This window comes from Pezoporus wallicus, unplaced genomic scaffold (assembly GCF_028554395.1).
Source record: "Pezoporus wallicus isolate ANWC-B61680 ecotype Strahan unplaced genomic scaffold, APGP_CSIRO_Pwel_v1 contig_6464, whole genome shotgun sequence".
NCBI lineage: Eukaryota > Metazoa > Chordata > Aves > Psittaciformes > Psittacidae > Pezoporus > Pezoporus wallicus.
Window position 1 is genome coordinate 6,425,093 of NW_026642130.1, and position 25,030 is coordinate 6,450,122.

At 37.3% G+C, this 25,030-nt stretch overlaps 1 protein-coding gene across 4 annotated transcripts in view; it reads left to right on the forward strand.

Moving 5' to 3' along the window:
• Nucleotides 1-25,030, forward strand: part of ATAD2B (ATPase family AAA domain containing 2B) — a 78,916-nt gene that overhangs the window by 4,128 nt on the left and 49,758 nt on the right. For 3 of the 4 annotated variants that reach the window (XM_057427608.1, XM_057427609.1, XM_057427607.1), the window contains exons 2-12: nucleotides 12,127-12,281; nucleotides 13,729-13,775; nucleotides 14,806-14,959; nucleotides 17,127-17,229; nucleotides 17,738-17,846; nucleotides 19,170-19,286; nucleotides 20,207-20,282; nucleotides 21,158-21,256; nucleotides 22,414-22,525; nucleotides 23,401-23,516; nucleotides 24,291-24,465. In XM_057427608.1, the coding sequence (XP_057283591.1) occupies nucleotides 12,127-12,281; nucleotides 13,729-13,775; nucleotides 14,806-14,959; nucleotides 17,127-17,229; nucleotides 17,738-17,846; nucleotides 19,170-19,286; nucleotides 20,207-20,282; nucleotides 21,158-21,256; nucleotides 22,414-22,525; nucleotides 23,401-23,516; nucleotides 24,291-24,465 (1,263 nt within the window). Of the gene's footprint in view, nucleotides 1-12,126; nucleotides 12,282-13,728; nucleotides 13,776-14,805; nucleotides 14,960-17,126; nucleotides 17,230-17,737; nucleotides 17,847-19,169; nucleotides 19,287-20,206; nucleotides 20,283-21,157; nucleotides 21,257-22,413; nucleotides 22,526-23,400; nucleotides 23,517-24,290; nucleotides 24,466-25,030 lie in introns of those variants that run through there. The other variant, XM_057427610.1, reaches the window with a different exon arrangement.

Below are 25,030 nucleotides of genomic sequence, written 5' to 3' on the forward strand. Positions count from 1 at the left end.
TTGAGGGCACTGTGATAATTGTAACACACGATCCTAGCTAAAAGTAGTACTGCCAACATTATTCGACTTACTTGGTGGCAACCTAGAGCTCTCCATTGTACTTAATTGCTAACAGCAGCAAACATGGACTTGGGGATTGACATTGAGTGCAGTAGTGTGGGAAGGCATAAAGCTAAGCAGCATTTCCTTGCTCAGTATATTTTAGTGTCTCTTACTGTAATTTCTCAGTCTGTAACAATATTTTTTTCTGATTTCTGGGTGATAATGTAGTTTTTATAGTGTAAGCTCATTGATAGGCTTTACTTCTTAAAAAATCTGTAATGGTCAGCTGTTGAAAATACAGAAAATGAACTTAAAAAAGAATTATTTCTTTTAAAATACTAGCTTTCAATGCACCCCTTAGAGCTTTCTAAAAATTAAATTTTCCTTTATGAGAGAGCCTGATTCAGATTAACATATTTCTTTGTTGTCTTTGCAAAGAGTCTTACAGTGTTCTGGATGTGTTCTCCGGCTTTAATTAAAGTGATAGAAAAAGTTAGAGTTTCCTCCACATGCTGGAAAAATTACACTTGCTGACTCAACACCCCCCACCCCGTAAAGCTCTTCAGGGCAATAAAAGCAAATAACTACGTTTTTAAGGAACTGCATTGTCTTACTGTTGGCGTTTACAGTCACATCAATAAAGGTGCTGAGGCTAATGCTTTTACAGTTCTTTGAAATACATCCTGAAATAGAGAGCTTTATGAAGTTATTCCAAATAATTTCATATAAAGGAAAATTCCCCCCAAAAATTAATCTTTTCAGTGCGTAATAAAATGTCGAGTTCTTTCTGGTTTAGTGGTCTGCTGCTCTTTTGGGACTTAGCAGGAGAGAATCAGTGATCTAAAATGAATTGTGCAGTCTGTTCCTTAGTAGCATGGGAAATTGAGCAATTGTTGGAAGCAATCTATGTCCAAGTTTCTGTCAAAATACCATACAGTCAGCATTTGTAATCCTTCCATGTTTCCAAAGGGGTGTCCTGAGTTTAATTTCTTCCTATTTATCTTGCCAAATCAGTCTGGGCCACTATCTGAAGTCAGGACACCTCCACAGTGTGCACAGTTTGGTTTGGGAGGCACGTGCATCATGTTTGAAGCTGGCTATCTTTGCTCTCACACTGTTAGCGGGCCTTAAAGGGAAGCAATCCAGGGACTAATCCAGTGAGTGAGTAGGACCTCCAAAGAGTACTCAGGAAATGGTGTTGATATTTAGTGTGCTGCATTGCTTCCTCTGAATACTGGGCTTGTCCCAAAGTAATATTAATAAAAGCTGCTTCTCCAACTACTGACTCTAAGTTTAAACTTAAAGCAGAATGCTGAACTCATTGCTGAGAGATCTCATGACAATTTCTGCAAGACTGGCGTACAATTTGGGGTTATGCAGGATAATTAGCTCAGGTAATTACATTCTGACCACCTCCATCCCCCTGCAGTTTCAATTGGATGTGGTATAGTTCTGCGTATCCCACCCTAAATCGTTGAGCATTTGCTATATAGTGTGGGAAAGTTTTCATTCCAATCTATTGATAGTTTAAATGATTTTGCTGTAAAACTTTATAAACCCCTTCTCAAACCAAAGCACCCAGCAAGTAGGCATCAGTGAAGCTTTCACTGTAGGTGTGGCCATTTTAAAGGTCGCTGATTGTTCATTAGATGTTTTAGTGTTAATATGTTATGATGTGTGTGGGTAGTATCACTCATGAGCCCACTTACTGCAAAGGGAGCTGACAATGTTTTTTCAGCTTTTTTTATTCTTTTTATTTTTTTTTTTGTAGCCTTCATGCCTTGCTGCTTTTTCTAAACAATTTTTCCATCTCTGAGTTTACTCTTAAAATACCATCTTTATTACCTTTGGAATAGTCATGGCTTATTTTAACCATTCATTTTGCTTTAAATTATTTGGTTGTTGTTTTGCATTTATACTTGCATAGACTCGTTTCCTGAATAAATTTAATTTCTTCTTGTTTGGTAGCTATTAAAACAGGCCACATTTCAACCAGTTTTAAGATGAATGTGTTACCTTCTGTAAGCTTTTTCATTTTGCACTGTTGAGTATGTTTATGCTATAGTAGCTTCAACTCCAGTTGAACTAGGTATGAAAGAGGTAGCTTTAGTACTTGTACCAGAAATACAGAGTTTATGAGCTTGTCCATGTTCCATAGTTTTTGTAGCCTGTTATGAATTTTGTGGCCGATGACCAAACTAATGTAAAGCTTTGGTGGAAAGGTTTATGCCCAGTTGCACTAGGAGCAGATAGTTCAGTTTGGGCATTTTCGTAATGTGGGAATGGGCTTTTTGCTCTTCTTCAACCTCCAGTCAAGTGCTTCATTTTAAATGGGTAAGTAGTTGAGCCAAGCCATTTAAATAACCTGAAATATAGAAGCTGTTTTTTCTGTAACAGTGGAAGAGATTACTTTCATGAAAATTTGTTGTTGTGCTTCAGCAATCTCTTATTCCAAATACTTAATAACTACCTTCTATTATTTCTCTGATGTATCTTTCAGACCTTGAATGTTGTTTTTATTATGATTTAAAATACATTAAATGTAAGATTTCATATTATGATTTTATTTTATTTTTCTTTTGAAATACTGTCTTCAGGTGCATTGTAGCTGGAGATACAGAAGTTTTGTATCATTAAAAAACATATTTTGTTTTTTAATTTCACACAGAAGCCCACCTTCCTGTAGTGGCACTTGCTGCAGATGCATCCTTGCTTAGTTTACTGACTCGAGTACTTGGTCATGTCTAAACTTTAGGGACCTCTCTGTGCCAGGGGTTCTCTCTGTTCTTCTACATGCTATCTTCATTCAGATCATTCTGCATCTTTACTTAGGTTTATAATAGCACTGAAAGGAGGCCATGTCCTCCAGACTTCCTTTGGGATGGTTTTTTTTCTGCAGAAACAAGATGGATTTTCGAGGACTAAGGGTAGGGAACAAACTTGTTGTTTGACTGTTTTAATTTTTTCCACTTCCAAATTGTAATTATTCTTGAATGTTTACATAAATACAGTTTTTGCTTTAAAAGTCTTAGTTAACATGATCTAGAAACACATGGAAGTGGTTAATGTGGTTCTGACTAAAAATGCCTTGCTTTTAGTATTCCTTCAGTGATAAATTAGGAAAATCAGTGGTTTTAAAAACTTCTGTTATGTAGATTTCTAAAAAAACTTCTGAGTGAGGTGTGGACTCCCATGCAGCAAGTAGAAACCTTTTCTGTGGAGACTTGCTTTTCTGAAGGTGTGTGATTTCATGTGTGCTGCAAGCAGTTAACTCCTTAATTGTGAAAACAAATAGACTTGCCAACACTAATGCTTGCTGGCCATTTGATCAGCTGGATCAGGATCAGGTTACTGGTTTGGCTCAAACTAACCCTCTTCCCCACATCCTCCTGCTTCCCCTTGCCTCCCATCCTTCCCTCTGATTGAAGGGGGCCTACAAGGATATCGAAGAGAGACTCTTCATCAGGGACTGTAGTGATAAGACAAGGGGTAATGGGTTTTAACTTAAGCAGGGGAAGTTCAGGTTAGATAAAAGGAAGAATTTTTTTACCTTGAGGGTGGTGAGGAACTGGAACAGATTGCCTGAAGACATAAATGCCCTGTCCCTGGCAGTGTTTGAGGCTGGGGTGGATGGAGCCTTGGGTGACATGATCTAGTGTCAGGCGTCCCTGCCCGTGGCAGGGAAGTTGGAACTAGATGATCTTAAGGTCCTTTCCAGCCCAAACCATTCTGTGATTGTATGATTATCAGCTGAAAGTTCACAATCATAGCATCCTACCTACCCTCTGCATGGGTAGAGGCACCTTCCCAGGTTACTCCAAGCCCCATCCAACCTGGCCTTGAACACTGCCAGGGATGGGGCAGCCACAACTTCTCTGGAAAACCTGTCTCAGCTCCTCACCACCCTCACAGGGAAGAATTTCTTCCTAATATCTAATCTAAATCTCTCTCTTTCAGTTAAAGTTTAAATCCATTTCCCCATCTCCTGTCACTATATCCCCATGTCAAAAGCACCTCTGCATGTTTCTTGTTGGCCCCTTTAGGCACTGGAGACTGCTCTGAGGTCTCCCTGGAGCCTTCTCCAGGCTGAACAACCCCAACTCTCTGAGCCTGTCACCATATGAGAGGTGCTCCAGCCCTCTAAGCATCTTTGTGGCCTCCTTTGAACTTGCTCCAGCAGCTCCACATCCTTCTTGCACTGGGGCCCCAGAGCTGGATGCAGTACTGTGGGTGGGGTCTCATGAGAGCAAAGGGTGAGAATCACCTCCCTCCGCCTGCTGGTCACAATATCACCCTAGTTTTAGTGAAGGCACAAAGGAGGGGAGAGGAACGCTTGTGGTGGAAATGCTTGGAGAGGAGCAGTAATGCTGGGTTGAGGACAAACCTCGGCTTGCTGTTTATGAGCTCTGTCATAGTTTGTCAGAGGCTTCTCTGTAGCTGATTCTCCCTTTCCTTCGTGAATCCACAACTAGGCCACAGATTGCAAGATTTTTTTGGTTGTCAGACCAAAAGTCATTGGAGGGCACTCAACTTGGATATGAATGGGTGTCTTTTTCTGTCGAAGACAGAGGGAATGTTTGCAAGTGTGAAAATTCCCACTGAACAGTGTTGTAGGTAGCAGTTTCTATTTTTGACTTGTAAACTTTAAACTTCTCTCCACAGTTTTCGTATGTATTAAATAACCTGTAATTCTAGAATTGGAGAGTTCCAGAAAATATAATGGAGGTCTGTTGAAAAAATGAAGCATATCTTCTTGTGCAAAAAAATCAGGGGCTTTTACCTGGACGAGTTGGAAAGAATTTATTTTTTTTTTTTCAGAAAAAGTCTAGATGATGATATTCTTTGTATTCTTAATGGCTCTTATTGATGTAAGCATTAAGTACTGAAAAATACCACAGAAGCTGAGTGTTAAAAGTATTTCGATCATCCTGCACTTGAGATATTCTTTACGGTCATTATCACCAATGAAATACAGCATTAATAGTTGTTTATTCCAAGATCATCAAGCACTTAAGCATGACTCTTGTTATTTTTCCTTAACACTTGTGGAAAGCCAGTAAATGACTGTGTGCAAACAAGTGAAAATGAGAGAACTGCAAGGAGGAGATGAGTTCTTTTAAGCCAACTTTAGCTCTTCTTAAGCTATCAGTAAGGTTGACACACAAGGTCCTTAATGAAACTTGAAGTTATTAGTATGGTAGTTAATGTGCTTTAATGGAAATACGTTTTTCTCCCTCCCCTTCCCCCCAGCTTCTTGTCACTTGAAGGCACAGGCAGTATACTTACACTAGATTTTTAGGACATGAAGTTAGATATTTAGTATGTGGCAGTACATACTTTACAGACATGAATACAGCCTACTGTATTATCCTGCAACTTCGAGTTGAGTCATGTTACCGTCTTCCCCCATGCAAGTGCATCAGGTCTTACTTCTTCCCACCAAGCAGGTAGCCAGTCCTCCCGTGGAAGAGGGGCTGAGGGCATTTGCCGGGATAATGTGGGTTGGGGTGGGGAGGGAAGAGGAGCTTGTTAGGATGTGTTGGTGCTGGAGGGAGTGGGCAGTGCAATGTGTCATCCTGAAATTAGGACATAGTGCAGATGTGTAAGGCAAGGTGTGGTCCTTAGTTTGGGCACGCCGATGAGAGGGTTTCAGCTACTGAAAATATGAGCAGAAAGGAACAGTTTTAGTCCTTTTTTTTTTTTTTTCTTTGTGGTGAAGATACTATATAGCAAAGTAGGGAACATAAGAAAAAGAAACAGGATTTGAAGGGATTTATTAAATTCTGGTCAGATGACGTGGCAGAAAATTTGTTTGATCTACTTACTAGGACTTGGAACCAAATAAGAGTAAAACTAAAAATATCTCAGAGAGATTGTGAAGCCTTTTGATTTTTAATTGCTTATTATGCCTAGCCCAAAAATGCATTAGGAAGGATACCTAGCTCTTACCTAACTTTCATCAACAGATCTTAAAGTAGATCTTTAATGGGATAAATTTGTAGAAATTCACGTTTTAATACATACTTTTTACCTCTGCAGAAACTGATACACAAGGAGGCAAGTGGTTTATCCACAATCACTGGACAGAAAGTGTTTTTGGTGTATTTTTTTGGTATGTTTGCAATGACCTTATAGTTCAAAGACAAGAAAAACAAGTTATTTGTTAACTGAGGGCAAGGTTATCTGAGGGCAAAGATGAGTGATCAGCTTAACTAATTGGTACACTGGGGACGCAATCACATATTTCATTAAATGCAGGTTTTGGAAAGACAACTTTTATCTTTTTGTACCATTGGGATAAAAATGTTTATTTAAATGCATTAAATATCCCTGAAATATGTATTGCATTTCCTCTTTTGCCTATTTCCAGAAAACTTTACATGTTAGTGGAAAAGGTAGATTGGATTTTTTCACATATACTTTTAAAATATTAATCCAGATTATTAATATTCTTGGGCGTCTGAGAAGATGCATTGTTATTCACAAAATACGTTTTAAATTATGATAGGAGTAACTGTAGGACCTGGATTCAGTTTCTCCAAAGTTAGTAAAAGTAGATTGAGAGATGTCCCAAGTCACTGTTGTCTTTTCAGAGTCAAATGGAGAGGAAAAAGTTACTTTTAAATACCAGAAGCAAAGAAGCCCATGGCAGGGGGATTGGAACTAGATGATCTTAAGGTCCTTTCCAAGCCTAACTATTCTATGATTCTAATAAACTAAAGTTTGAAGTAGAGACTGTTGAAAACCTGTACCTAAAACATTTATTGAAAATGTTTATTTTGTTATTATTGGGACAACAGCAAATATTGAGGTGTTCCATGTTTGTTCATTGGGCCAGAAAGAAAAACTATTTAGAATTGTTTGTACTTCTAACAAAATGTGGAGGAATAGCATGGATCACTTGAAGACAGAATGTTATTGTGTCTTAATTTTATGTCTTAGACAAGGGAAGAGGTCATAGCAAAGAGAGAAACATTGATGCTGAGAGGTTTAAGACATTAGATTGGAAACTCTCATGTCTGACTTCTGAAGTTGTGTGAGCAGTCATGCTAACTTTCTGGGTGTGTCAGAGGCTTAGGTGAAGGGTGTGACCCACAAAGTGGATGGCAAGGAGAGCAAGTTTGACCATGGTGGAAAAGTCAAATATTCATGTCTGCCTGCCTGTGTTTTAGTACAGCTGAACCTGTGGCAAACTAGATGGAGTCTTTTCAGAAATTGCAAGGTGTGGTTGTGGTTTGAATGTCAGCCCTTACTGAAAAACTCGATGAACTTGCCTTTATGTACTTGTTAATGATGGGGATAGAAGTGGTTCATACTCATCCTGTGTTACCAAGACTGCTGGGCTGTAGATCTTGGAATGCTGAGACCAGCAGCATAGTGAGTTCTTTGGATATTCTCTTGGCCAGGAGGTTCAAGCTTAAAACCAGAAGAAACAAACTTCCCTTCACTATGCCAGAAGTAATCTTTGTATTTTAACTTTAAAATTAATCAGCTATCATGCTTTAGCTAGATGATCCCTGTAATATAACTGAAGGCAAGCCCTTGTTAGTGAGGCCACCCTTTGTATGTGTGCCCTTCAGTCTCACTGAAAGGCTGTATTGGTGGTGTCACTTTTTTCCTAAAAGGTTAGATTGAGAAGTTGTCAGTTTTATTAATTTATTTCTAGTTTGTGTTCTTTCAAAACTTAAGCACTTGCCTGTCTTTTAAGTTAAGCTCTGTTAGTGTCAAATTAATATTTTGAAATTCAGGGTTGGAAATGGAAGAGACTGCAGGTAGTATTCTATAGCAGTGTTTTTAAAGCTTGTTTGTGAATGTGTGAGTTATAAACATGTTTTCCATCTTTCTCCTTTTCATGCAAAGTAGAGAAAATAAGTAATTGTGCAGCTATATTGATTTTATTGCTTTATTTACTTACTCATTTTAGATTTTCTTTCTAGTTATAGCACTATCAGCAGTCAACTCTTTTCAGTGAAGATGTATTTTCAGTGCTTGCCCACTACCTCTGCAAGACTCATGCTCTTGAATCTCTTAGCTCAACAGTGAAAGTGCAGCTAACACATTCTATTTTACTCTTGAATCCAAAAATAATGAAGACTGGCTTGCCAGTCTAGACCACAGATTGTATCCTGTTAACTCCAGTTATTTACTTACTATAACTGTAACTGTTAGTAAAAGTGCTTTCTGTAAGAAGCTGTGCTGGATTCTGGTTGTTCTGGATCACAGTTCGAGTTTAGCAGGTCTCATTTATGTTAGATCAATACCGTTGCACTAAATACTGTTTTACCTCTTTGTACTACCCGACAGTATGTAAGCTAATTTTTTGATTCTTCCATGCTTGCTTTTTCTTTGTGGCTTTGGTATGCTTTCAGGCAATTTATGACATGATTAAGATTTTATTAATTCATATTCTCTGCATTCTCTCATCATGTGAGTGTGTTTGCTTCAGTGCAGTGTTCCATTAGGAGCTTGGAGTTCAGTGCATTGGTTCCTACTTCTGGAATTGCATTATTAATTTCTTAATTTTTAAATTTGGAGGTTGTATCATACATTTCTCTTTCTAGTCCCAGGACATTTTCATGATGTGTATATTGTTAAGGAGTAAGCTTCTGGGTTGAAACTGAAGTACTGTTTTTAATCATAAAAGGTATAAATGGTTTGAGACCCAGTTACTTGAGGGAGCAAGCTGAGTGCAGTGGAATCATTAGACCTCGTTTGCTATAAATGGGAGGAAGCAGTGGATAGACTGCTCTCTGAAAAGGCTTCTCAAATTGAAATTAACTTTTTTTCTTGTTGTAGCATATCCCAATTTGGTTAGTCTCTTGAGTGTAGTGAAAGCTCCATCTCCATATTTTATGGTAGGTAAGTGAATGTTCTGGATGGCAGTCTAGGTGTGATTTGTTTCCTTAGAGCTCAAATTTTTAAGATTGTTAACTAGAAAATGGAGCTTGGGTTCTTATTAGATGTACCTAAATTGCAGTGATTTCTCATTGTAGTAGCTTTGTCACTGCTTCATGGTAAAGCATTTTGCATGTTAGAGCATCTTCTACAGCAGGCATCCTAACTTAAGTTAATGTTTGGCCTTGACTGTCTCAAAATTTAGACTTGCTTTGCACCTGCTACATTACTGTGTACAGTTAATATGCAGGCAAATGAGGCCCAACTGAAGGTAGTGTCCTACACAAAGGATAACCGGGAATCATCATGTCTGTTAAGTAAACGCCTTCATTACTAGCCCAGCTCTTTAGGCAGCGGCACTGATGTGATCACACTGACGGTTAGCCTGCCCTTCCAGTTTTTGAAGCTATTGGCCAGTATCTGTTCATTTGACTGAATTAGAGATCTCAAAGATATTCAGTATTTATAAATTTTGTGAATATTGGTAACTCAGTAGCAGAGGGAGACCTGATGTAGTGGATTTTGTCTCCAGGCTTATCGCTGATACTTTGGTTTACCTGCCAGCTGGCCACTTGACATGCATGTAGCTCCAGAGTAACTACATTGCTGTGTTGCCTTTGACCAATAAATGCATAGGACAAATGAGGAATACTAGATAATGTTGGGACCAGAAGCAAGTAGCTGGGTGAAATGCAGAGAAAGGTGGTCACAGAAGACCTGGGAGGAGTTAGGATTTTTACATGGGAAAGAGGTAGAAGAGGTATAGGAACCTGTGCATTATTAATTTTACTGCTCACAAAATTGCTTTAATGTTAGCACTTCTAAAGGTTCATTATATGCTTGTTCCTCTTTTTTTTAGTTTCATTTTCTCTGTCTTGCCTAGCCGGTTTAAGACTCGTTCTGTGGCTTACCCTGAAACTCTGCTTCTGTACTGCACAGGGCAGCTCTTGTAGTTTGAGAAAGTAATTACTAAAATTGAGTTAGTAATGATGTATTTCTCTAAGCCTGCAAATAAACTTGTGGCTGATTAAAGCGTAAAGTACATACACGGATGCTTACAGAATGCAGAAGTGAGTATGTCCACTACTAAAATTTTGTGAAAAGTTGATGTTTTGGAGTTGCAGAGTTATGGAAATATCTGGGTGTCTGCCCATGTATTTTACAGTGCTATGCAAGGTGCAGGTGTTTTGTATTGTGTGATAGTTACCTCTGCTACCACTTTGACTAAGCCTTAGTTTTAGATCCTGAATTCTGCTTAATCTAATTTAAAGTTTTAATTATGGTCATCTGGTATAAGTATTGAATTACATTGATTTACTTCCTAAAGAAGTGAAATAATGAGGAAGAAAAAAGTCTGGGTTTTGTTTTACTAGACTCAAATGAGTGTTAAGATTGAATCTTAACGTAGGCCTCTTTCTTTCCCTGGGTTTACCTTGAGAGGCTAAAAATTATCAAAGTTAAAACTATGTTTAAAATGAGACATGAACATGGGCTAGTTAGCATTTAAGACTAGTTTTTAGTATTTAGTGGCTTTTTTTTAAATATTGCCAAAAGTATTTACAAGTATTCATAGTATAAGTAAAACCCACATGTAGCATATTCAGTAAATAAAGATTATATCATAAGGAATGCAGTGTTAATTTATTAGTATTATAAGTATTTAATATTAGTTAATATTTTTTAATAATATAAATTTGGGAGCAAAATGTTAAGGGATGATGCAGGCAGCCTGTTTCACTCACAACTTGCTCTTCCTGTAGGCAGTGGTTCTGTCCTCACCTCATGTTTTTTTCTTGCACTGTCTTTTTACTCATCTGATTCCTCAGTGAAATTATTCACCTCACCAACTCACCCACTGACTTCCTGCTAACCTGGTAGGAAGCTAATATAACCAAAGGAAAGTGAACTTCCGAAGCTTTTTGAGTGGGTTTGGTTTATGGGTGGGTCAGAGAAACATCAGAAGAAGATCAAAGAAGGTTGGAGTGGTGCAGCCAGGTAAGGGAGTGCATGGGCCAGTCACAGGGCTCAGTGGCGCTGAGCGTCTGTGGAGCTGCACCTGTACATTTGAACTTCTTTAGGCTTTGCTACTTTTTAAATACTGTGCTGTGATACTCTTTCTCTCTTCAGAACAATACTTTTTTTCTTTTTAATTTTCTTGAGTATGTGAGACATGATGACGTTGAATTCTCTGGAGTACAAGTCAAATTGTTGTTGTTAATAAGCCTGATGAACAAATGGGCCTTCTGTGATTATCTCCTTTCATATAAGTAAAATTATCTTCTGTTCTTAAGTGCTTACTAAGAATTCCTGGACTTTCGTGTTTGAAAATTGGTTACTCTGTTGTTGCAAGGGAGGATATTTAGATTTTTTTCAGTGAAGGCTGTTTCCATAAGCTACAATTGTAAATTATATATGAATATAAAATTTATAGAATGTTGATATTTTTAAATTTTTTTTGTAGTTCTCCTTAACAGAAGCAGATCCTCCAAAATTTGCTGTCTGACTATTTCTGATATACAGCTCTGAAGTAATCCCTTGCCACAGTCTTTGAATTTTTGTGTTACGTTACCTTTGATAAGCACAACAGAAAAGCCCTCTGGTAGTGTGTAGGTGAGATTCTCACTGGTGTTAAGACTAACGCTGTTGGTGTGTATAATGCTGTTAATGAACATATTAGACAAAAAGTGCCATGAAAGTATGAAGTCCACTTTCAGTTAGTCCTAACTGTGTGTTTTACAGTCTAAAGAAGAGAACAAGGTCTTGCAAAACTCTTACAAGAAGGAAGAACATAATGTGACTGTTTAAGCATTTTAATGGCAGAGATAATATCAGTAGAATAAATTCATGCTGTGCTTCTACATATCTTGATTTTCCTAAAGCCTTTTTCTCTTTACTGCACTATTAGTTCTTTTGCAAGTAGCGTAACTGTAGCAGTGTCATGTATGATATGCAAAATACAGTGGGTTAGAGAAACCAAATGCTTGTTCAGAAATACACGTGAAGTATTATAGAACAGTTTATTATTTAAAATCCAATATTCTGGTAATGTTTTCAGAATAAACATTTTTAGTATTTCATGCAAGCTGGTGATAGAGACTTCCCTTTTACTAAGCTCAAGTTTCCTCCTCTTCTGTTTGGTTACATAAAAATGAGGCAATTAAGTATGGCCTGATGTTTTTTACTTTCCAGAAAGATGAAGGTAGTGATGCTAGCTTGAGTGATAGCCACGTATCTCCTCCCGCCAAACGTACCTCAAAACATGCTGATCCTGTGTGCAAAGACAAATCAAAATCACGCAGTACTGGGCAGCGAGAGGAATGGAGCATCTCAACTGGACAGTCCAGGTAACTTGGAGCCCAGAGAAAAATGAAATCTTACCCATTTTTCCTGTATTGTTAACCTGCGTATACTATTTCTGCACTGAGCTGCAGCTCATGCTCTTGAGTGTACTTTTAAAGTGTGTTATTTTCATACATTTTCTTTTAGTGGAAAAAGACTCTGGAATGTGGGTTACATCAGTCCTCTTGTCTTTGTGTTTTCTTTCTATGCGTATTTGTGCAAAAGTGGAAAGTAATTTTGAGATGCAGTCTGAATTCTAGTTTCTTCATACATCCAAATTTAGTGACTTAATTGGTATTTTTATGTACTCAAGCTATAGAAGACATATTTTAATTAGGAAATCAGTATTCCATCTATGGAATAGATAATGGTCAAGTTTCTTTCCATTGTTGTTTTCAGCCTCTCTTTGGTTATAAGGACTCAAGTAAATTACTGTATTTTAGTGAATATAGCCTCAATCCTACCACATTTTTATAACTTAAAAGAGAAGCAATTTGTTGCATTTTATATCTCTGATTAATAGTATTTTACAAAACATTCTAGTGCTCAAAAGGTTCTTCACATAAGTACAAGTGATTATGAGACAGTATGTTCCTGGGCCATGACCTTTCAGTTAATACTGGTTCTTTTGTAGCTATGTGTTTCATATTTATGTACAAATCAAAATCATTCTTGCAATGCTTTGTATGTAAGAATGACTCTGATTCTCTACTGGACATCTGCAGGGATGAAGTATACTTTTAAACCACGTAAATCTTTAAATAGATCTCTTTTCTTGCTTGTTTTTTCTTTTTAACACAGAATAAATTAAATATAGCATATTATGTGTCATGGTCATCTGTGAATGTATTGAAACTCATGCACCTTCTGTTTGTTTTAAGTGTAGACTTGTACCTGTTCAAAATTCTAAGAATTAAAAAAATACTGTGGCTAGGAGAATTTAGATCACTATGTCAAATGAAAATTTGGCTAGCATACTGAAGCTCATATTGTTACTCATGTAGAGCCCACTGCGACATGTCTTTGCATCCAAAGCTCTGGGTCTAGTAGTGATCTTGAATTGCAGAGCCTTTTCCCCAAAGTTTTGTTGCTTCTACTGGTTTATCCAAAGTGTTTAAATTGTAATTGCCTTTGAAGAGCTATATTAGGTTTCTGTTCTGAAACTTAAGGGGAGAGTTAATAGTAGGACATGGCATGAGGGAACACTGGAAGGATTAATAAAAGAGATGTTTAGTTAATTGGGGGGGATTCATATAATTGGTATTTGGCAGTTTTGTCCCCATGCCAGTGTTGTTCATGAAGCAGACTTTTCAGAGGCTATGTGTCACAAAGATTTTGAAGTCATAGTATATCATGTAACATTCTATGTTTGAAGTTTATTTTCACAGTATAACTTTTGCTTGGTGAAAGAGTGTTAACGTTATTTGTGTGTCTAATGCAATTGTTTCCTAGGTTAACTTCTCAACCTGGTGCTACACTACCAAATGGACGTAGCTTATGTAAGTGTATTACAGTGGACATCTTCTGTCTATTTTTACATTTAACAATTTTATGTCAATGATTTTAAGTTGCATATATTTTTGATAACCTCACTGATTACTCTGAGCATTTTGACTAGAAAAGTTACTGTTTTGGCTCAGTTTTCTTCTGTCAACATCTTGGATGCTCTCTGTGGACATGGGGAACATTCTTAGATGAAATTCCATTTCTCTTCTCAATTCAGACCTCTTGGCCGCGATCTTGATGTTTTCCTTAATTCCCAAATTTACTGTTATGAACTAATTTTGGCCATCCTCTCCCAGCTGGTCTCTTTAATTTACTTACTCTCTTTGCTCATTTAAAATTTGGCCTTCTGTGGTTCTTTACATAACCCTGCTATTGTTTTAGAGAGACCTGCCTTGTCTGCAGCTCCTGCTACCTTAAACAATTTTCCTATATGCTTGTACCTTACAAACTTGCCACCTCATTGCATATCTTAGCTAAAGCCACTTCGTCTTTCGTGTCCCTTTTTCATCAATTTTGTCTTGTTTAGTTCGGTGTTGACTCTATATGTTAAACCATAAGCATATTTGGTATTTTTATTATTTATTGTTGTGCCTAAGGAACAATCAGGAGTGGGATCTCTTTTTGTATGGCACTGTACAGAGTAGCTGGTATAGATTTGCTTGTGAAATCAATATGTTGTATCTGACCTTTTGATACTGTACTTGAAAGACTAAGAATTGAAACTGAGGCCAAGTGTGCATTTTAGTGTTGATTTTAACTTAAAAATATCAAATGGATATTTGAATGCCAAATTTTTATAATAAAAGGAGATTATTGTATAAGGAACAAGCTTGAGTCTTAAGAAATAGATTGTAAAATAACTGATAGCAATTTAAAAAATATATTTCTTTAGTGAATATAAAGGGTGCTTATACTGTGCTCCATAACTTGTTTTATTGTCCTTGCAAAATATTCTCTTATTAATTCTTATTTGTGAAAATGTTGTTTCCTGCATTTTGAAGTAGTAATACAAATTTCTCTTAGCTCTCAAAAGCCACCCCCTTCGAGGGGAAAAAAAGGGAGATGGGGACCATGCTTGCATAAACGGAGATATAGAAGTCAGAAAAAGTTGTCGGTCCAGGAAAAACAGATTTGAAACTTTGAATCAGAGTTTATTGTTTGATCAGCTAGTAAACAGGTATGTGGGGATACTTCAGTTGTATTCACAAAGCATCTTAATGGTTGTTTTAAAAGTTAGAAAACCTTGTCTTCCAGTGCCATCTATGTGTTTTACTGTGGGAATGTATTAGCATTGAGGTAAGCTAGATTGTGGTTTGAGTTGCAGGCTTGGTCCTATGCTGTAACTGCCTGTGTTATCCACGCTCTAAACGCAAAACAATTTACCAGGCTTCCACTGAGGAGTAAGCTACTCTGTGTTTACACCTGGATAAAACTGTGTATGTTGGCAGTTATTGCAGAGTGGCTGATGTGCTGTAAATCCACATTGTAGTTTGTTTCTTAGTAACCTGTTTATGTAGTGATACCCTAAATGTGATGTAAATTGGTGATCAGCAGCAGTGCTTGGAAGCATTCTAGATTTTGCTTGTATGATTTTTATCATAAAATACCAAAAGTTTGTAGCTTGTTTTTGTTTTTGTTTTTACCATTCGTTAGTAATTCACACAGGATGGGTGTCGCTTTTTGACATTTACTGTGCAGACAAAGTAGGTCAGAGAGGGAGGCACGGTCTGGTCTGAGCATAGGAATGGGAGCGAGAAATACTTTTCTTGAAACATTATTTCTCTGTGGCCCTGGGCAGGTCACTTAATATGTCACCATTTTCCCACCTGTAAAATGGATTTTAATAATCACATCTTTGAGAGAGTGCTTGCTCTTGGAAAATGATTTAAACAAGCATTTACTTGCCAAGTATGATCTTTATTGTTAAATGCATTCTGTTGAACCTTTATTAATTCAATTTTCTTTTTCAATTTGCTCAGTAAGTACTTGGTATCAATTTACAAATTTATATTGAGTTACATTTATTTTTTCTAGCTGCAGTTGAATCTTCCTCTCCCCATCAACAGTAGGAAAAAGTCTACCATGAAGTTTGTAATTTGATATGATCATGGTACTGAAGTCTGTATATGAACTTGTACTGTTCACACTGATAAGAGTGTGTCCCGTAATCATTGGAGAATTTTAAGAACAGGTTAGACAAATGTCTGTCAGGAATTATTTAGGTATTGTGTAGTTTGTTCTTGCCTGGCAGAGCAGGTGGACTTTTCCAGGTCCCTCCAACCCTATTTTCTTTGATAGCGAACTGCCATATCATTTTACTTGAAGTAGTTATGTCACATGACAGATATTTTAGAAGAATTGTTTAAAATTATGAGTGGTGCTCCATAATGAAATCTTGACTTTACTGACTTCTGTAACCAGAACTTCACAGACTTCTTTCTTGGCAGGCTTCACCCTTCAGATTTCCTTTTAAACAGCTTGAAAGAAAGGAAGGGAAAGTTTCTGCCTTCTTAGAATTATTATACAATTATAGTAGAATTCCAGTGGAAATCTGCCATAATATCTGTGGGAAGCAGTAACTTGGTGGTCAGGACAGGTGGCCAAATAGTTGACTTGGCCTGGGTAATACTCTGTAGTTTTCTTCCTTAGGAGTGAAGCATCTTGGCCAAGGTTATTATTTATACACCTCCATTGTTTTGGCAGCTGTTTACAAATACTTCAGATAATGAAAATTTAGACTAATTAAATAGTAGAAGAGAAGTGGTAGTGAGGTCAAATGCCGAATGATGAAATTCTAGGTGTTACTGATTTAACATTTAAAAAAACCCCAAACCTTTATGTATTAGTGACTTCCTGAGGCCAGGGTAAGATGCTGTAAAGCTTATGGGGTGAAGGCATTAATTGCTTTCCCAATATCATAATTATGTAGGTGAAAAGCTTTAGTTTCTTATTTGACAGCTAATCTAACATCTAAGCAGTTACAAATTTATATGCTACAATTTACTCTGAGCAAAATTTTTTTTTTAAATGTTTAAGAGGCTGCGGTTGGATTTGAACCTTGAATTTTAATAGCATCAGCATTTCTTCTTTGCATGTGGCTTAGCTTATATTCTGTAGGTTAGTCTTTCAGTTTTCTTTATTATGGTTGGTTTTGTCATTAGTTGATAAATTCAAGTAGATATCCTAAAATTTTCAGATTTTAGTTCATTTGTTTTTTTAGTTGACTTGTAGGCCTTGGAATAGCCAAGGTCTGTATGTTAAGTTGATGGATGTTATGTAAAAAGTTGTGTGTGTCTGCTATTTTAAGTCTAAATTTTTTGTGTTAACTGTTGCATATATTTTAGTACTGCTGAAGCTGTCCTACAGGAAATGGATAATATTAACATCAGGAGAAATAGGCGGTCTGGGGAAGTAGAACGGCTACGGATGTGGACAGATACAGAATTTGTAAGTGCAGAGTGTCTCAGATCTGGGATAAAAGTAGTATCAAGGGGAAGTGCATTTGTTTTTGCAGTCTCTGCATTTGTCTGTAGCTCTGTCAAAAGGTTGCAGATTCTCTTCAGTGGATAACATCAGAAAACTTGATAAATTCAGAACAGTATTAATAGTGTATTTATTGCTGAACTGACTGCCATGCTCTCATGATGTACTGTGGTGGTTCTCAGTTGGTTTGAAGCACACTCTGGTAGTCTGAAAACAGGACCAGGGACTTACATGTGCTTTGTTAACTCAAACGGCTTGATACTGATGTTAACTATGTATTAGATGGACTTAAGTACTGAGAGACTTATTTTACCACTTATGAAATGAGGCTGCTTTTGTAGTCTACCCGTGGAGGGCTTTGTTGGAAAAACACTTACGGGGTAGAGATTGTGTAGAGTGTTACTGACTGCAAGCTACAATTATGAGTGACATGGGACAGTACTGATGGGAGTATATGTTAATTTTATTCCAGGAAAACATGGATATGTATTCTCGAGTGAAAAGAAGGAGGAAATCACTGAGGAGAAATAGCTATGGGATTCAGAACCACCATGAAGTGTCCACAGAAGGGGAAGAAGAAGGTATGGATTGTAAAGAAATCTAAGGGTTTGTCTGAGAACCCTTAGAATTACTTACTATAATTACTTATTATTGCTTTGTACTTAAAACCCAAAGCTCTTCTCAATGCAAGATAGCACTATATTGCACTACAGAAAGTAATTTGGTTTTGGATATGGATTTGGAGTTACTAAATAGAACAATTAATGAGTACACTTCAGTGTGTACTTATTTGCAATAAGTACTGTACAAGAAGTTTTGGAGATCTCTGGATGGTTTTCTTTAAACAAAAGCAAGTTTATCTCAAAGTAGCAGAAGAAAGCCTCTTTTATACATTTTTATATACTATGTTTCCATATCTTTTTTGTAACAGTAAGTAATGGAACTTTCCTTCTAATCCCTCTAGCAATCCTCTGGTGGAAGCCAGGATGTGATGCCTGTAGTCTTACAACTATGCTTGTTCTAACTGGCTTGCTGTTTCTCATATGTTGAATGACCATTACCAGAAGGAATGTGTAATAGTTCTGCATCCTTCGTTTGGGGAATGCATTAATCAAAGTCTCTGTTTTCTGTCCATCCACTGAATTTTAGAAGGCTTGTAGACATACAGCTGGATTTGAAATTCTACTTTCCTTTAGAATTTTGGATTAAACTGGCTATTGGGTTCAAAAAGTATTAAGAAAGAAGGGATTATGGCTAACTTTGATGGCATGGTCAACAGCCTACTTGGCTTCCTTAAGAAATCAGACTCAAACTTCAGGGATCCATACAAGGTTCAGCATAGTGTACCTTGGTTTTGAAGTGAAACTGCTGGAAGAGGTAAGGATTGTTGCAGTTAATAAGAATGCAGTCTTAATTCTGAGATCCATGGATGGAAAGTCTGGTCCTGTTAATAGATGGACCTAGGTGGTACCGTTATACAGTGTATTATTTGCTTTGTGCAAAAATGATATTGTGCATGATAAAGTTGTACTTATTTTCATGCTGTGTCAAATACTAGATTTTCTGAGGCTCCGATGGGAAAAGAGACAAAAGACACTATTCTTAATTTGAAGGATAATTGCTAAAGAAAAGTAGTAGAAGTGATACTCAAAGTACTTCATAACTAAAGCTAATTTGACTGCATTTTTTTTCCTGTTGTTTTTCCAGAACTTTCTGTGGGAATCTAGAAGGAAGTTTGACAATTTGCTGTAGGTTTATCTTCAGATTTCCTGTGATTTGCCAAGTAGTGTTAATAATCCGAGGGGAATAATTATTCTCAGTGACCATTATAATGTTAATGTTTAGGATGAAGATAGCTCTGGCATCAAGTAGAAGTGTTCTGAAAATATTTTTTTCCCCAACAGAGTCCCAGGAAGAAGATGGAGATATAGAAGTAGAAGAAGCTGAGGGAGAAGAAAATGATCGGCCATATAATCTCAGACAGAGAAAAACTGTTGAAAGATACCAGGCCCCTCCAATAGGTGAGTAACTAGGCAGTGCTGATGGGGTCCTGTTCTATTGACCTCTGAGAATACCATGTGTGTGGGAAGGGAAAAGCTGGATGAGTTGCCTTCATCCCTGACAGAGAGTACCCATGCAACTCAGGGCTGACTAAAGGTTACAGGAATGTTGTTAAGGTCATTGTCCAAATGCGTTTTCAACACTGACAGGATTGGGCATTGACCATCTATCTAGGAAGCCTTCTCCAGTGTCTGACATCCTTCTCAGCAAAGAAGGGTTTCCTAATGTGAAGTCTGAATTTGCCCTGATGCAGTTTTGAACCATTCCCCCATGTTTTGTCACCATATCTCAGGGAGAAGAGATCAGCAGCAGCTCCCTTTCCACTTCGTCTCCTTAGGCAGCTGTTGTCCCTCAGCCTCTTTTCTCCAAACTAGACAAACCAGACTAGACAAACCCTGTGGCCTTAGCCATTCCTCACAGGACATACCATTAAGGATCCATCAGGATTCAGTATAGTGTCTCTTGATTTTGAACATTTTAATACTTCTGCTTAAAATAATGTATTCTATGCATATTTGGTTTAGATTAGCGTTGTATGCAGTGTCCTGTATCTTAAGGCAACTTGGAAATTGAGTCTGTAATAGAGAAATGCTGTGCTTCATTTGTTAAAGAGAAATTTCAAGACACCCATTATGACCAGCTGTGAAGAGGTTCCTGTATGTGGTTTCATGTCCTGCAAATAAAGTAAAAATGCTAGTGCCCTGAATGAATTATGTTCTGTGAAACAAAGCATAAGAGTTTTGATTTCCCTCCTCCTCCCTTCCGATAACATGATTGGTAAAGCAGTAATTTACAACTTCTGTGCTGTGTTTAGATTAGTTCCTTATTCAGATTATTCTTTTGTAATTGATATTACAAACATGCAACTTCTCTTATTCAGTGCCAGCTCATCAAAAAAAGAGGGAAAATACACTGTTTGATATTCACAGATCTCCTGCAAGAAGAAGCCATATCAGGTAAGTGTCAGTCTTTTGGTATGTAGTTGTTTGCTTCCCCTCAGTGCATTCCTGTTAGCTTTTGATTTTCAAAATGTTCTCGAGTGATTGTACAGTACATTCACATATGTGAGTGGGTGTTGAATTGTATCTTGGGTTCAGATCCTGATCAGCACACAAAAATGAATTTTATAGCACTTCATTATACCAGTAGAAGCTTTGTGATAAACAGAATGGAAACAGGTGTGCTGCAAATACAGAAAAGAGTTGCTGACTGTTTTCAAACTGGTATCAAACTGAACACCTTTTTGTACAGAAGATGTAATGTACATTCTTTAATATATCTGAAATATTCAGTTTTCTGAAATGCTGTCGTAGTAAAATAAGAGATTGTTAATGCAGCCTTTGAATAACTTTACTTAGGTCCAGAGCAGAAGTTAAACTATAATACAGGTATTTTGTAAAACTGTTCTGTTGTTCAGAATTAATTAAGAAGAGACCATGTGCTTTAGGAAATACAGAGATTTTTCACAGACTACTTGGAGGGAAGCACCAAACTGAGTAAGGCCATCCTGATGTGGTTGGAAGCTTTCCTAAGTACAGTTGCTGCCTGATGAACTTGGGCAGCTTATTGACTGAGTACCCAGTCACACTTGCTGAGATAGCGTGGAACGGACCACATATCTTATGGGGATCTGCTGTTTAGTAATGTTCATGTTGAAATCAGATGTTATTGCCCACTGAGATTATTTTGATACGTAATAAAAATCTGTATGCATTCTAAGCCTGAACTGTACTGTACTTGCTGTTTCAATTTTCTTTTTTATAAAAGAATCAAAACGTTCCATTCTACTGCAAAAATGACTGAGTTTATGTTTATTTTGCCACTTCAATAGGAGAAAGAAGCATGCCATTCACAGCAGTGATACAACCTCTTCAGATGAAGAACGTTTTGAAAGAAGAAAATCCAAAAGCATGGCCAGAGCAAGAAATAGGTATCAAAACATCCTTGGTCTTTAGGAGGGTTTGATTTTTATTGTTCGTAAGAAAGCAAGTGGAACTACTCTGTAATGTTCATCAGTTCTGCAGACTTTTTTTGATTCTGCCTGTAATTTCCTGCAGAGATACAGTTTAGGAGGATTCCTGGTTATATATTAAAATAGATTTGAAGTCTTATGAATAGGTAATTAACAATAGTGATTAAAAGATGGAAAGATAAGAATATCTGTTTGATTCAATTGGATTATAATACAAACAACTTCTGTCAGTTAAAATAGGTTTTTATTCTTGGTGGTGTTTGGTCTGATTTAGTTCAGTACTCTCAATACTAGCTCTTACTCTTCTCTCTGCCTGTTGTTTAACAATACATATTGATACTCAGTGCATATTGTTTTGACCTTATATTTATTCACCAGTTATCTAAAAGCAGAGGATCTATAAGGTATATCAGTAAATTTACTTACTGCCACAGATATAACAGTTGGAGAATGGAACAGGGGAAAAAAAGCTTTTACTCATCTTTTTCCCATCTTTCCTGTCCGCCGCACTGGTCCCTTTTCCATCCTGAGCAATTCCAGCAGTGTACAGCTAAATGTAGTTCCAAGTATAACCTGTGTCTTCTTGGTAACTCCCTTTATCTGTGTATTTCGCCTGATGCAATATCTGTTTTGGGGGCTTAAAGCTTCTTCGTGTACACTAAGAGGCTGGTACAGGTGGATGTGAGTTGTGATTGGTCTGCCAGAAATATTTCTTTTCTGTGGACTCTGATAAGCTATATTTTGAAATACCTGTTTTCCTTCTACTATTAATCCTTTTCTTACCATGCTGAACATATGCAGTTCCTCACTGTCCGTGGACAGTGTCCTGTTCTTTTGGTCAGCATTGTTTCTTCTGTGTTTAATCAAAGTAGTCTGTCCAGCCTAGTTCTTCAGTTTGAAATACCTGTATGGAAGCATAAAACTAACTTTTTATTTAAGGAACTTCCAGATGTACAGGAATAATTGCCACAATAAAAAGGTTAATTTTGATTACCTTATCAATCCAGGATGGTTGTGTCTTTAGGTACGAAGGCATTTAATCTCTTTGTTCTTCCAGTTGCAGCAAAATGATCAAAACAGCACAATATTTATTTGGTGGATGTTTTGTTGAACAGGTGCCTGCCTTTAAACTTTAGAGCAGAAGACTTAGCTAGTGGAATCCTGCGAGAACGTGTGAAAGTTGGGGCAAGTTTGGCTGATGTTGACCCTATGATTGTTGATAAATCGGTAGGTTTTGTTAGAACTTTGTATTATCCTTCCCTCAATTATACATAACCATAATTCACCACAGCCTCTCATTAGAGCTGAAGTAAATTCATAATAACCATACTGATCTCTGACTTCTTCCAGAGCTGTTCTCAGCCTTAGGCTGGGTCTCTGTAAGTGTCCATGTATCCTTGGCACAGTTACCTTGCAAACCGAATAAACCTCATGTGGGCAACTAGGAGCTGGCTTTTAGAACTTCTTTTACACTTTCAGAATTCATGGAACTCCTCTTGATCAATACAGTGTTGTTTGTAATTTATTTTCAAAGTTCTGGTGTCCTCAACATAAGAAGGACATGGAACTGTGGGAGCAAGTCCAGAGGAGGGCCATGAGGATGATCAGGGACTGGAGCACCTCCTATACGAAGACAGGCTGAGAAAGTTGGGGCTGTTCAGCCTGGAGAAGAGAAGGCTGCATGGAGACCTCATAGCAGCCTTCCAGTATCTGAAAGGGGCCTACAAGGATTCTGAAGAAGGACTCTTCATTAGGGACTGTAATGATAGGACAAGGGGTAATGGGTTTAAACTTAAACAGGGGAAGTTTAGGTTAGATATAAGAAGTTCTTTACTGTAAGGGTGGTGAGGCACTGAATGGGTTGCCCAGGGAGGTTGTGAATGCTCCATCCCTGGCAGTGTTCAAGGCCAGTTGGGACAGGGCCTTGGGTGAGATGGCTTAGTGTGAGGTGTCCCTGCCCATGGCAGGGGGGTTGGAACTAGGTGATCTTAAGGTCCTTTCCAACCCTAACGATTCTATGATTCTATAATTCTGTAAGTAAAGGTACTTTTGTGGAAAGGTGTTTCAATACATGCTTTGTGTGCTTTGTTTTTTTTCCCAAGGTACGTTTTGATAGTATAGGGGGATTGAGCCATCATATCCTTGCACTTAAGGAAATGGTAGTGTTTCCTCTTCTGTATCCAGAAATATTCGAAAAATTCAAAATTCAGCCACCAAGGTAGGTCTCTTTACTTTTATTGTATTTCATTTTATTAAGTTCTGAAGAATGCTTCTCTTGAAAACCCATAGGAGATTGATTATTTCCCTGAAGTGTTTTCAGTTCAAATAGACTTACATGTTTGCTACCCCACTTGTCTATCAATGTAATAAGTGGGATGAAGTGTTAAAAAATTCTAGTTGATTTTTCTTGTGGTAGGAAGTTAAACTTTGTGATTTGGTCAAAATAAGACTTCCGAAGTGTTCTGTTTAGTAGTACCTTGCCTTTCTTCCATTATGTCAGTAAATATTTTACTAAATCAAGCTAAATGCTGGTGTTTCTTCTATAGAAGTAATCTCAATAATGTTATAGTGTGGTTTTAATATATATCAGGTGTCTTGGTGTGTGATTTAGGTGGGTACACATAATCTAAGTAAATTAAAAATTTTGGGATATTTTTGTCATTTGAGGGACTTGAGTCTCTCCAAAGAAGTAACAGACACTGATTCAAGTATTACCTAAGATTTAATTCTTGAGGAAGTATTTGGCTTGTGTAAAACAGTCCTTTGGAAATTTAACGTGCTTTTGATTAATGTTCTCTACAAAGCAAGGATTTACTGATTTGAAGTATAAAACAAGCTTAGATCTTATGAATTATGTTGAACACACTAAGTAATGATAGTAGAACTTCAGTCTTTCTTCTCCAGGCTCCCTGTCTTCATTATAAAATTTGACTTGGAGTTTTTCAGGAGACATAAAATGAGTTTGTGACTGTGTTGATCCATTTATCTTCAGGGGCTGTTTATTCTATGGTCCTCCTGGAACAGGTAAAACCTTGGTAGCTAGAGCTCTAGCTAATGAATGCAGTCAAGGAGACAAAAAGGTGGCTTTCTTTATGAGGAAAGGAGCAGACTGTCTCAGTAAGTGGGTTGGTGAATCTGAACGTCAGCTTCGACTCCTTTTTGATCAGGTTAGAAGAAAATACATACTTTTCATAATTTCTCTCTATGTTGTTTGTTTTTGTTTTTGGTTTTTGTTTTGTTTTAGACAGCCAAAGTTATTTGCAGTTGAAACTAAATAACTAAATCTTCATAAATAGGACAGGATTTGTCCAAGTTATGTATTTAGATGAAAAAATAGAGGAATGCTGGCAGCAGTTTTTCTTGCTCTGAAACGTAAAGAAGAAGGCTCTTGGTTTGTCCATTAAGGAAGCAGACAAAGTAGTTTGGGTAAAAATTGGGGAGAAAAAAAAATTGGTGAGTTTGAGTTTGACTAGCATGTTCAAGATAAATGCTACATAGAGGAGGATGCAGGATTGCATCAGTTGTGTGCATTTTAGTGTCCTTATTTGGCTTGGAATGTGATGGACAGAAGAGAGAGACACATAAAACAGTGAAATGCAGTTTTCATACACAGGTGTCTAAACAAACAGGTTAGAAGCAGATAAGATACTGTTCTGTGTAACTGAGTTTAAGGCATCTGTGTTTGTCTCTAATCTCTCCAAAACACAGTAAAACTGATACACTGGTGCCATC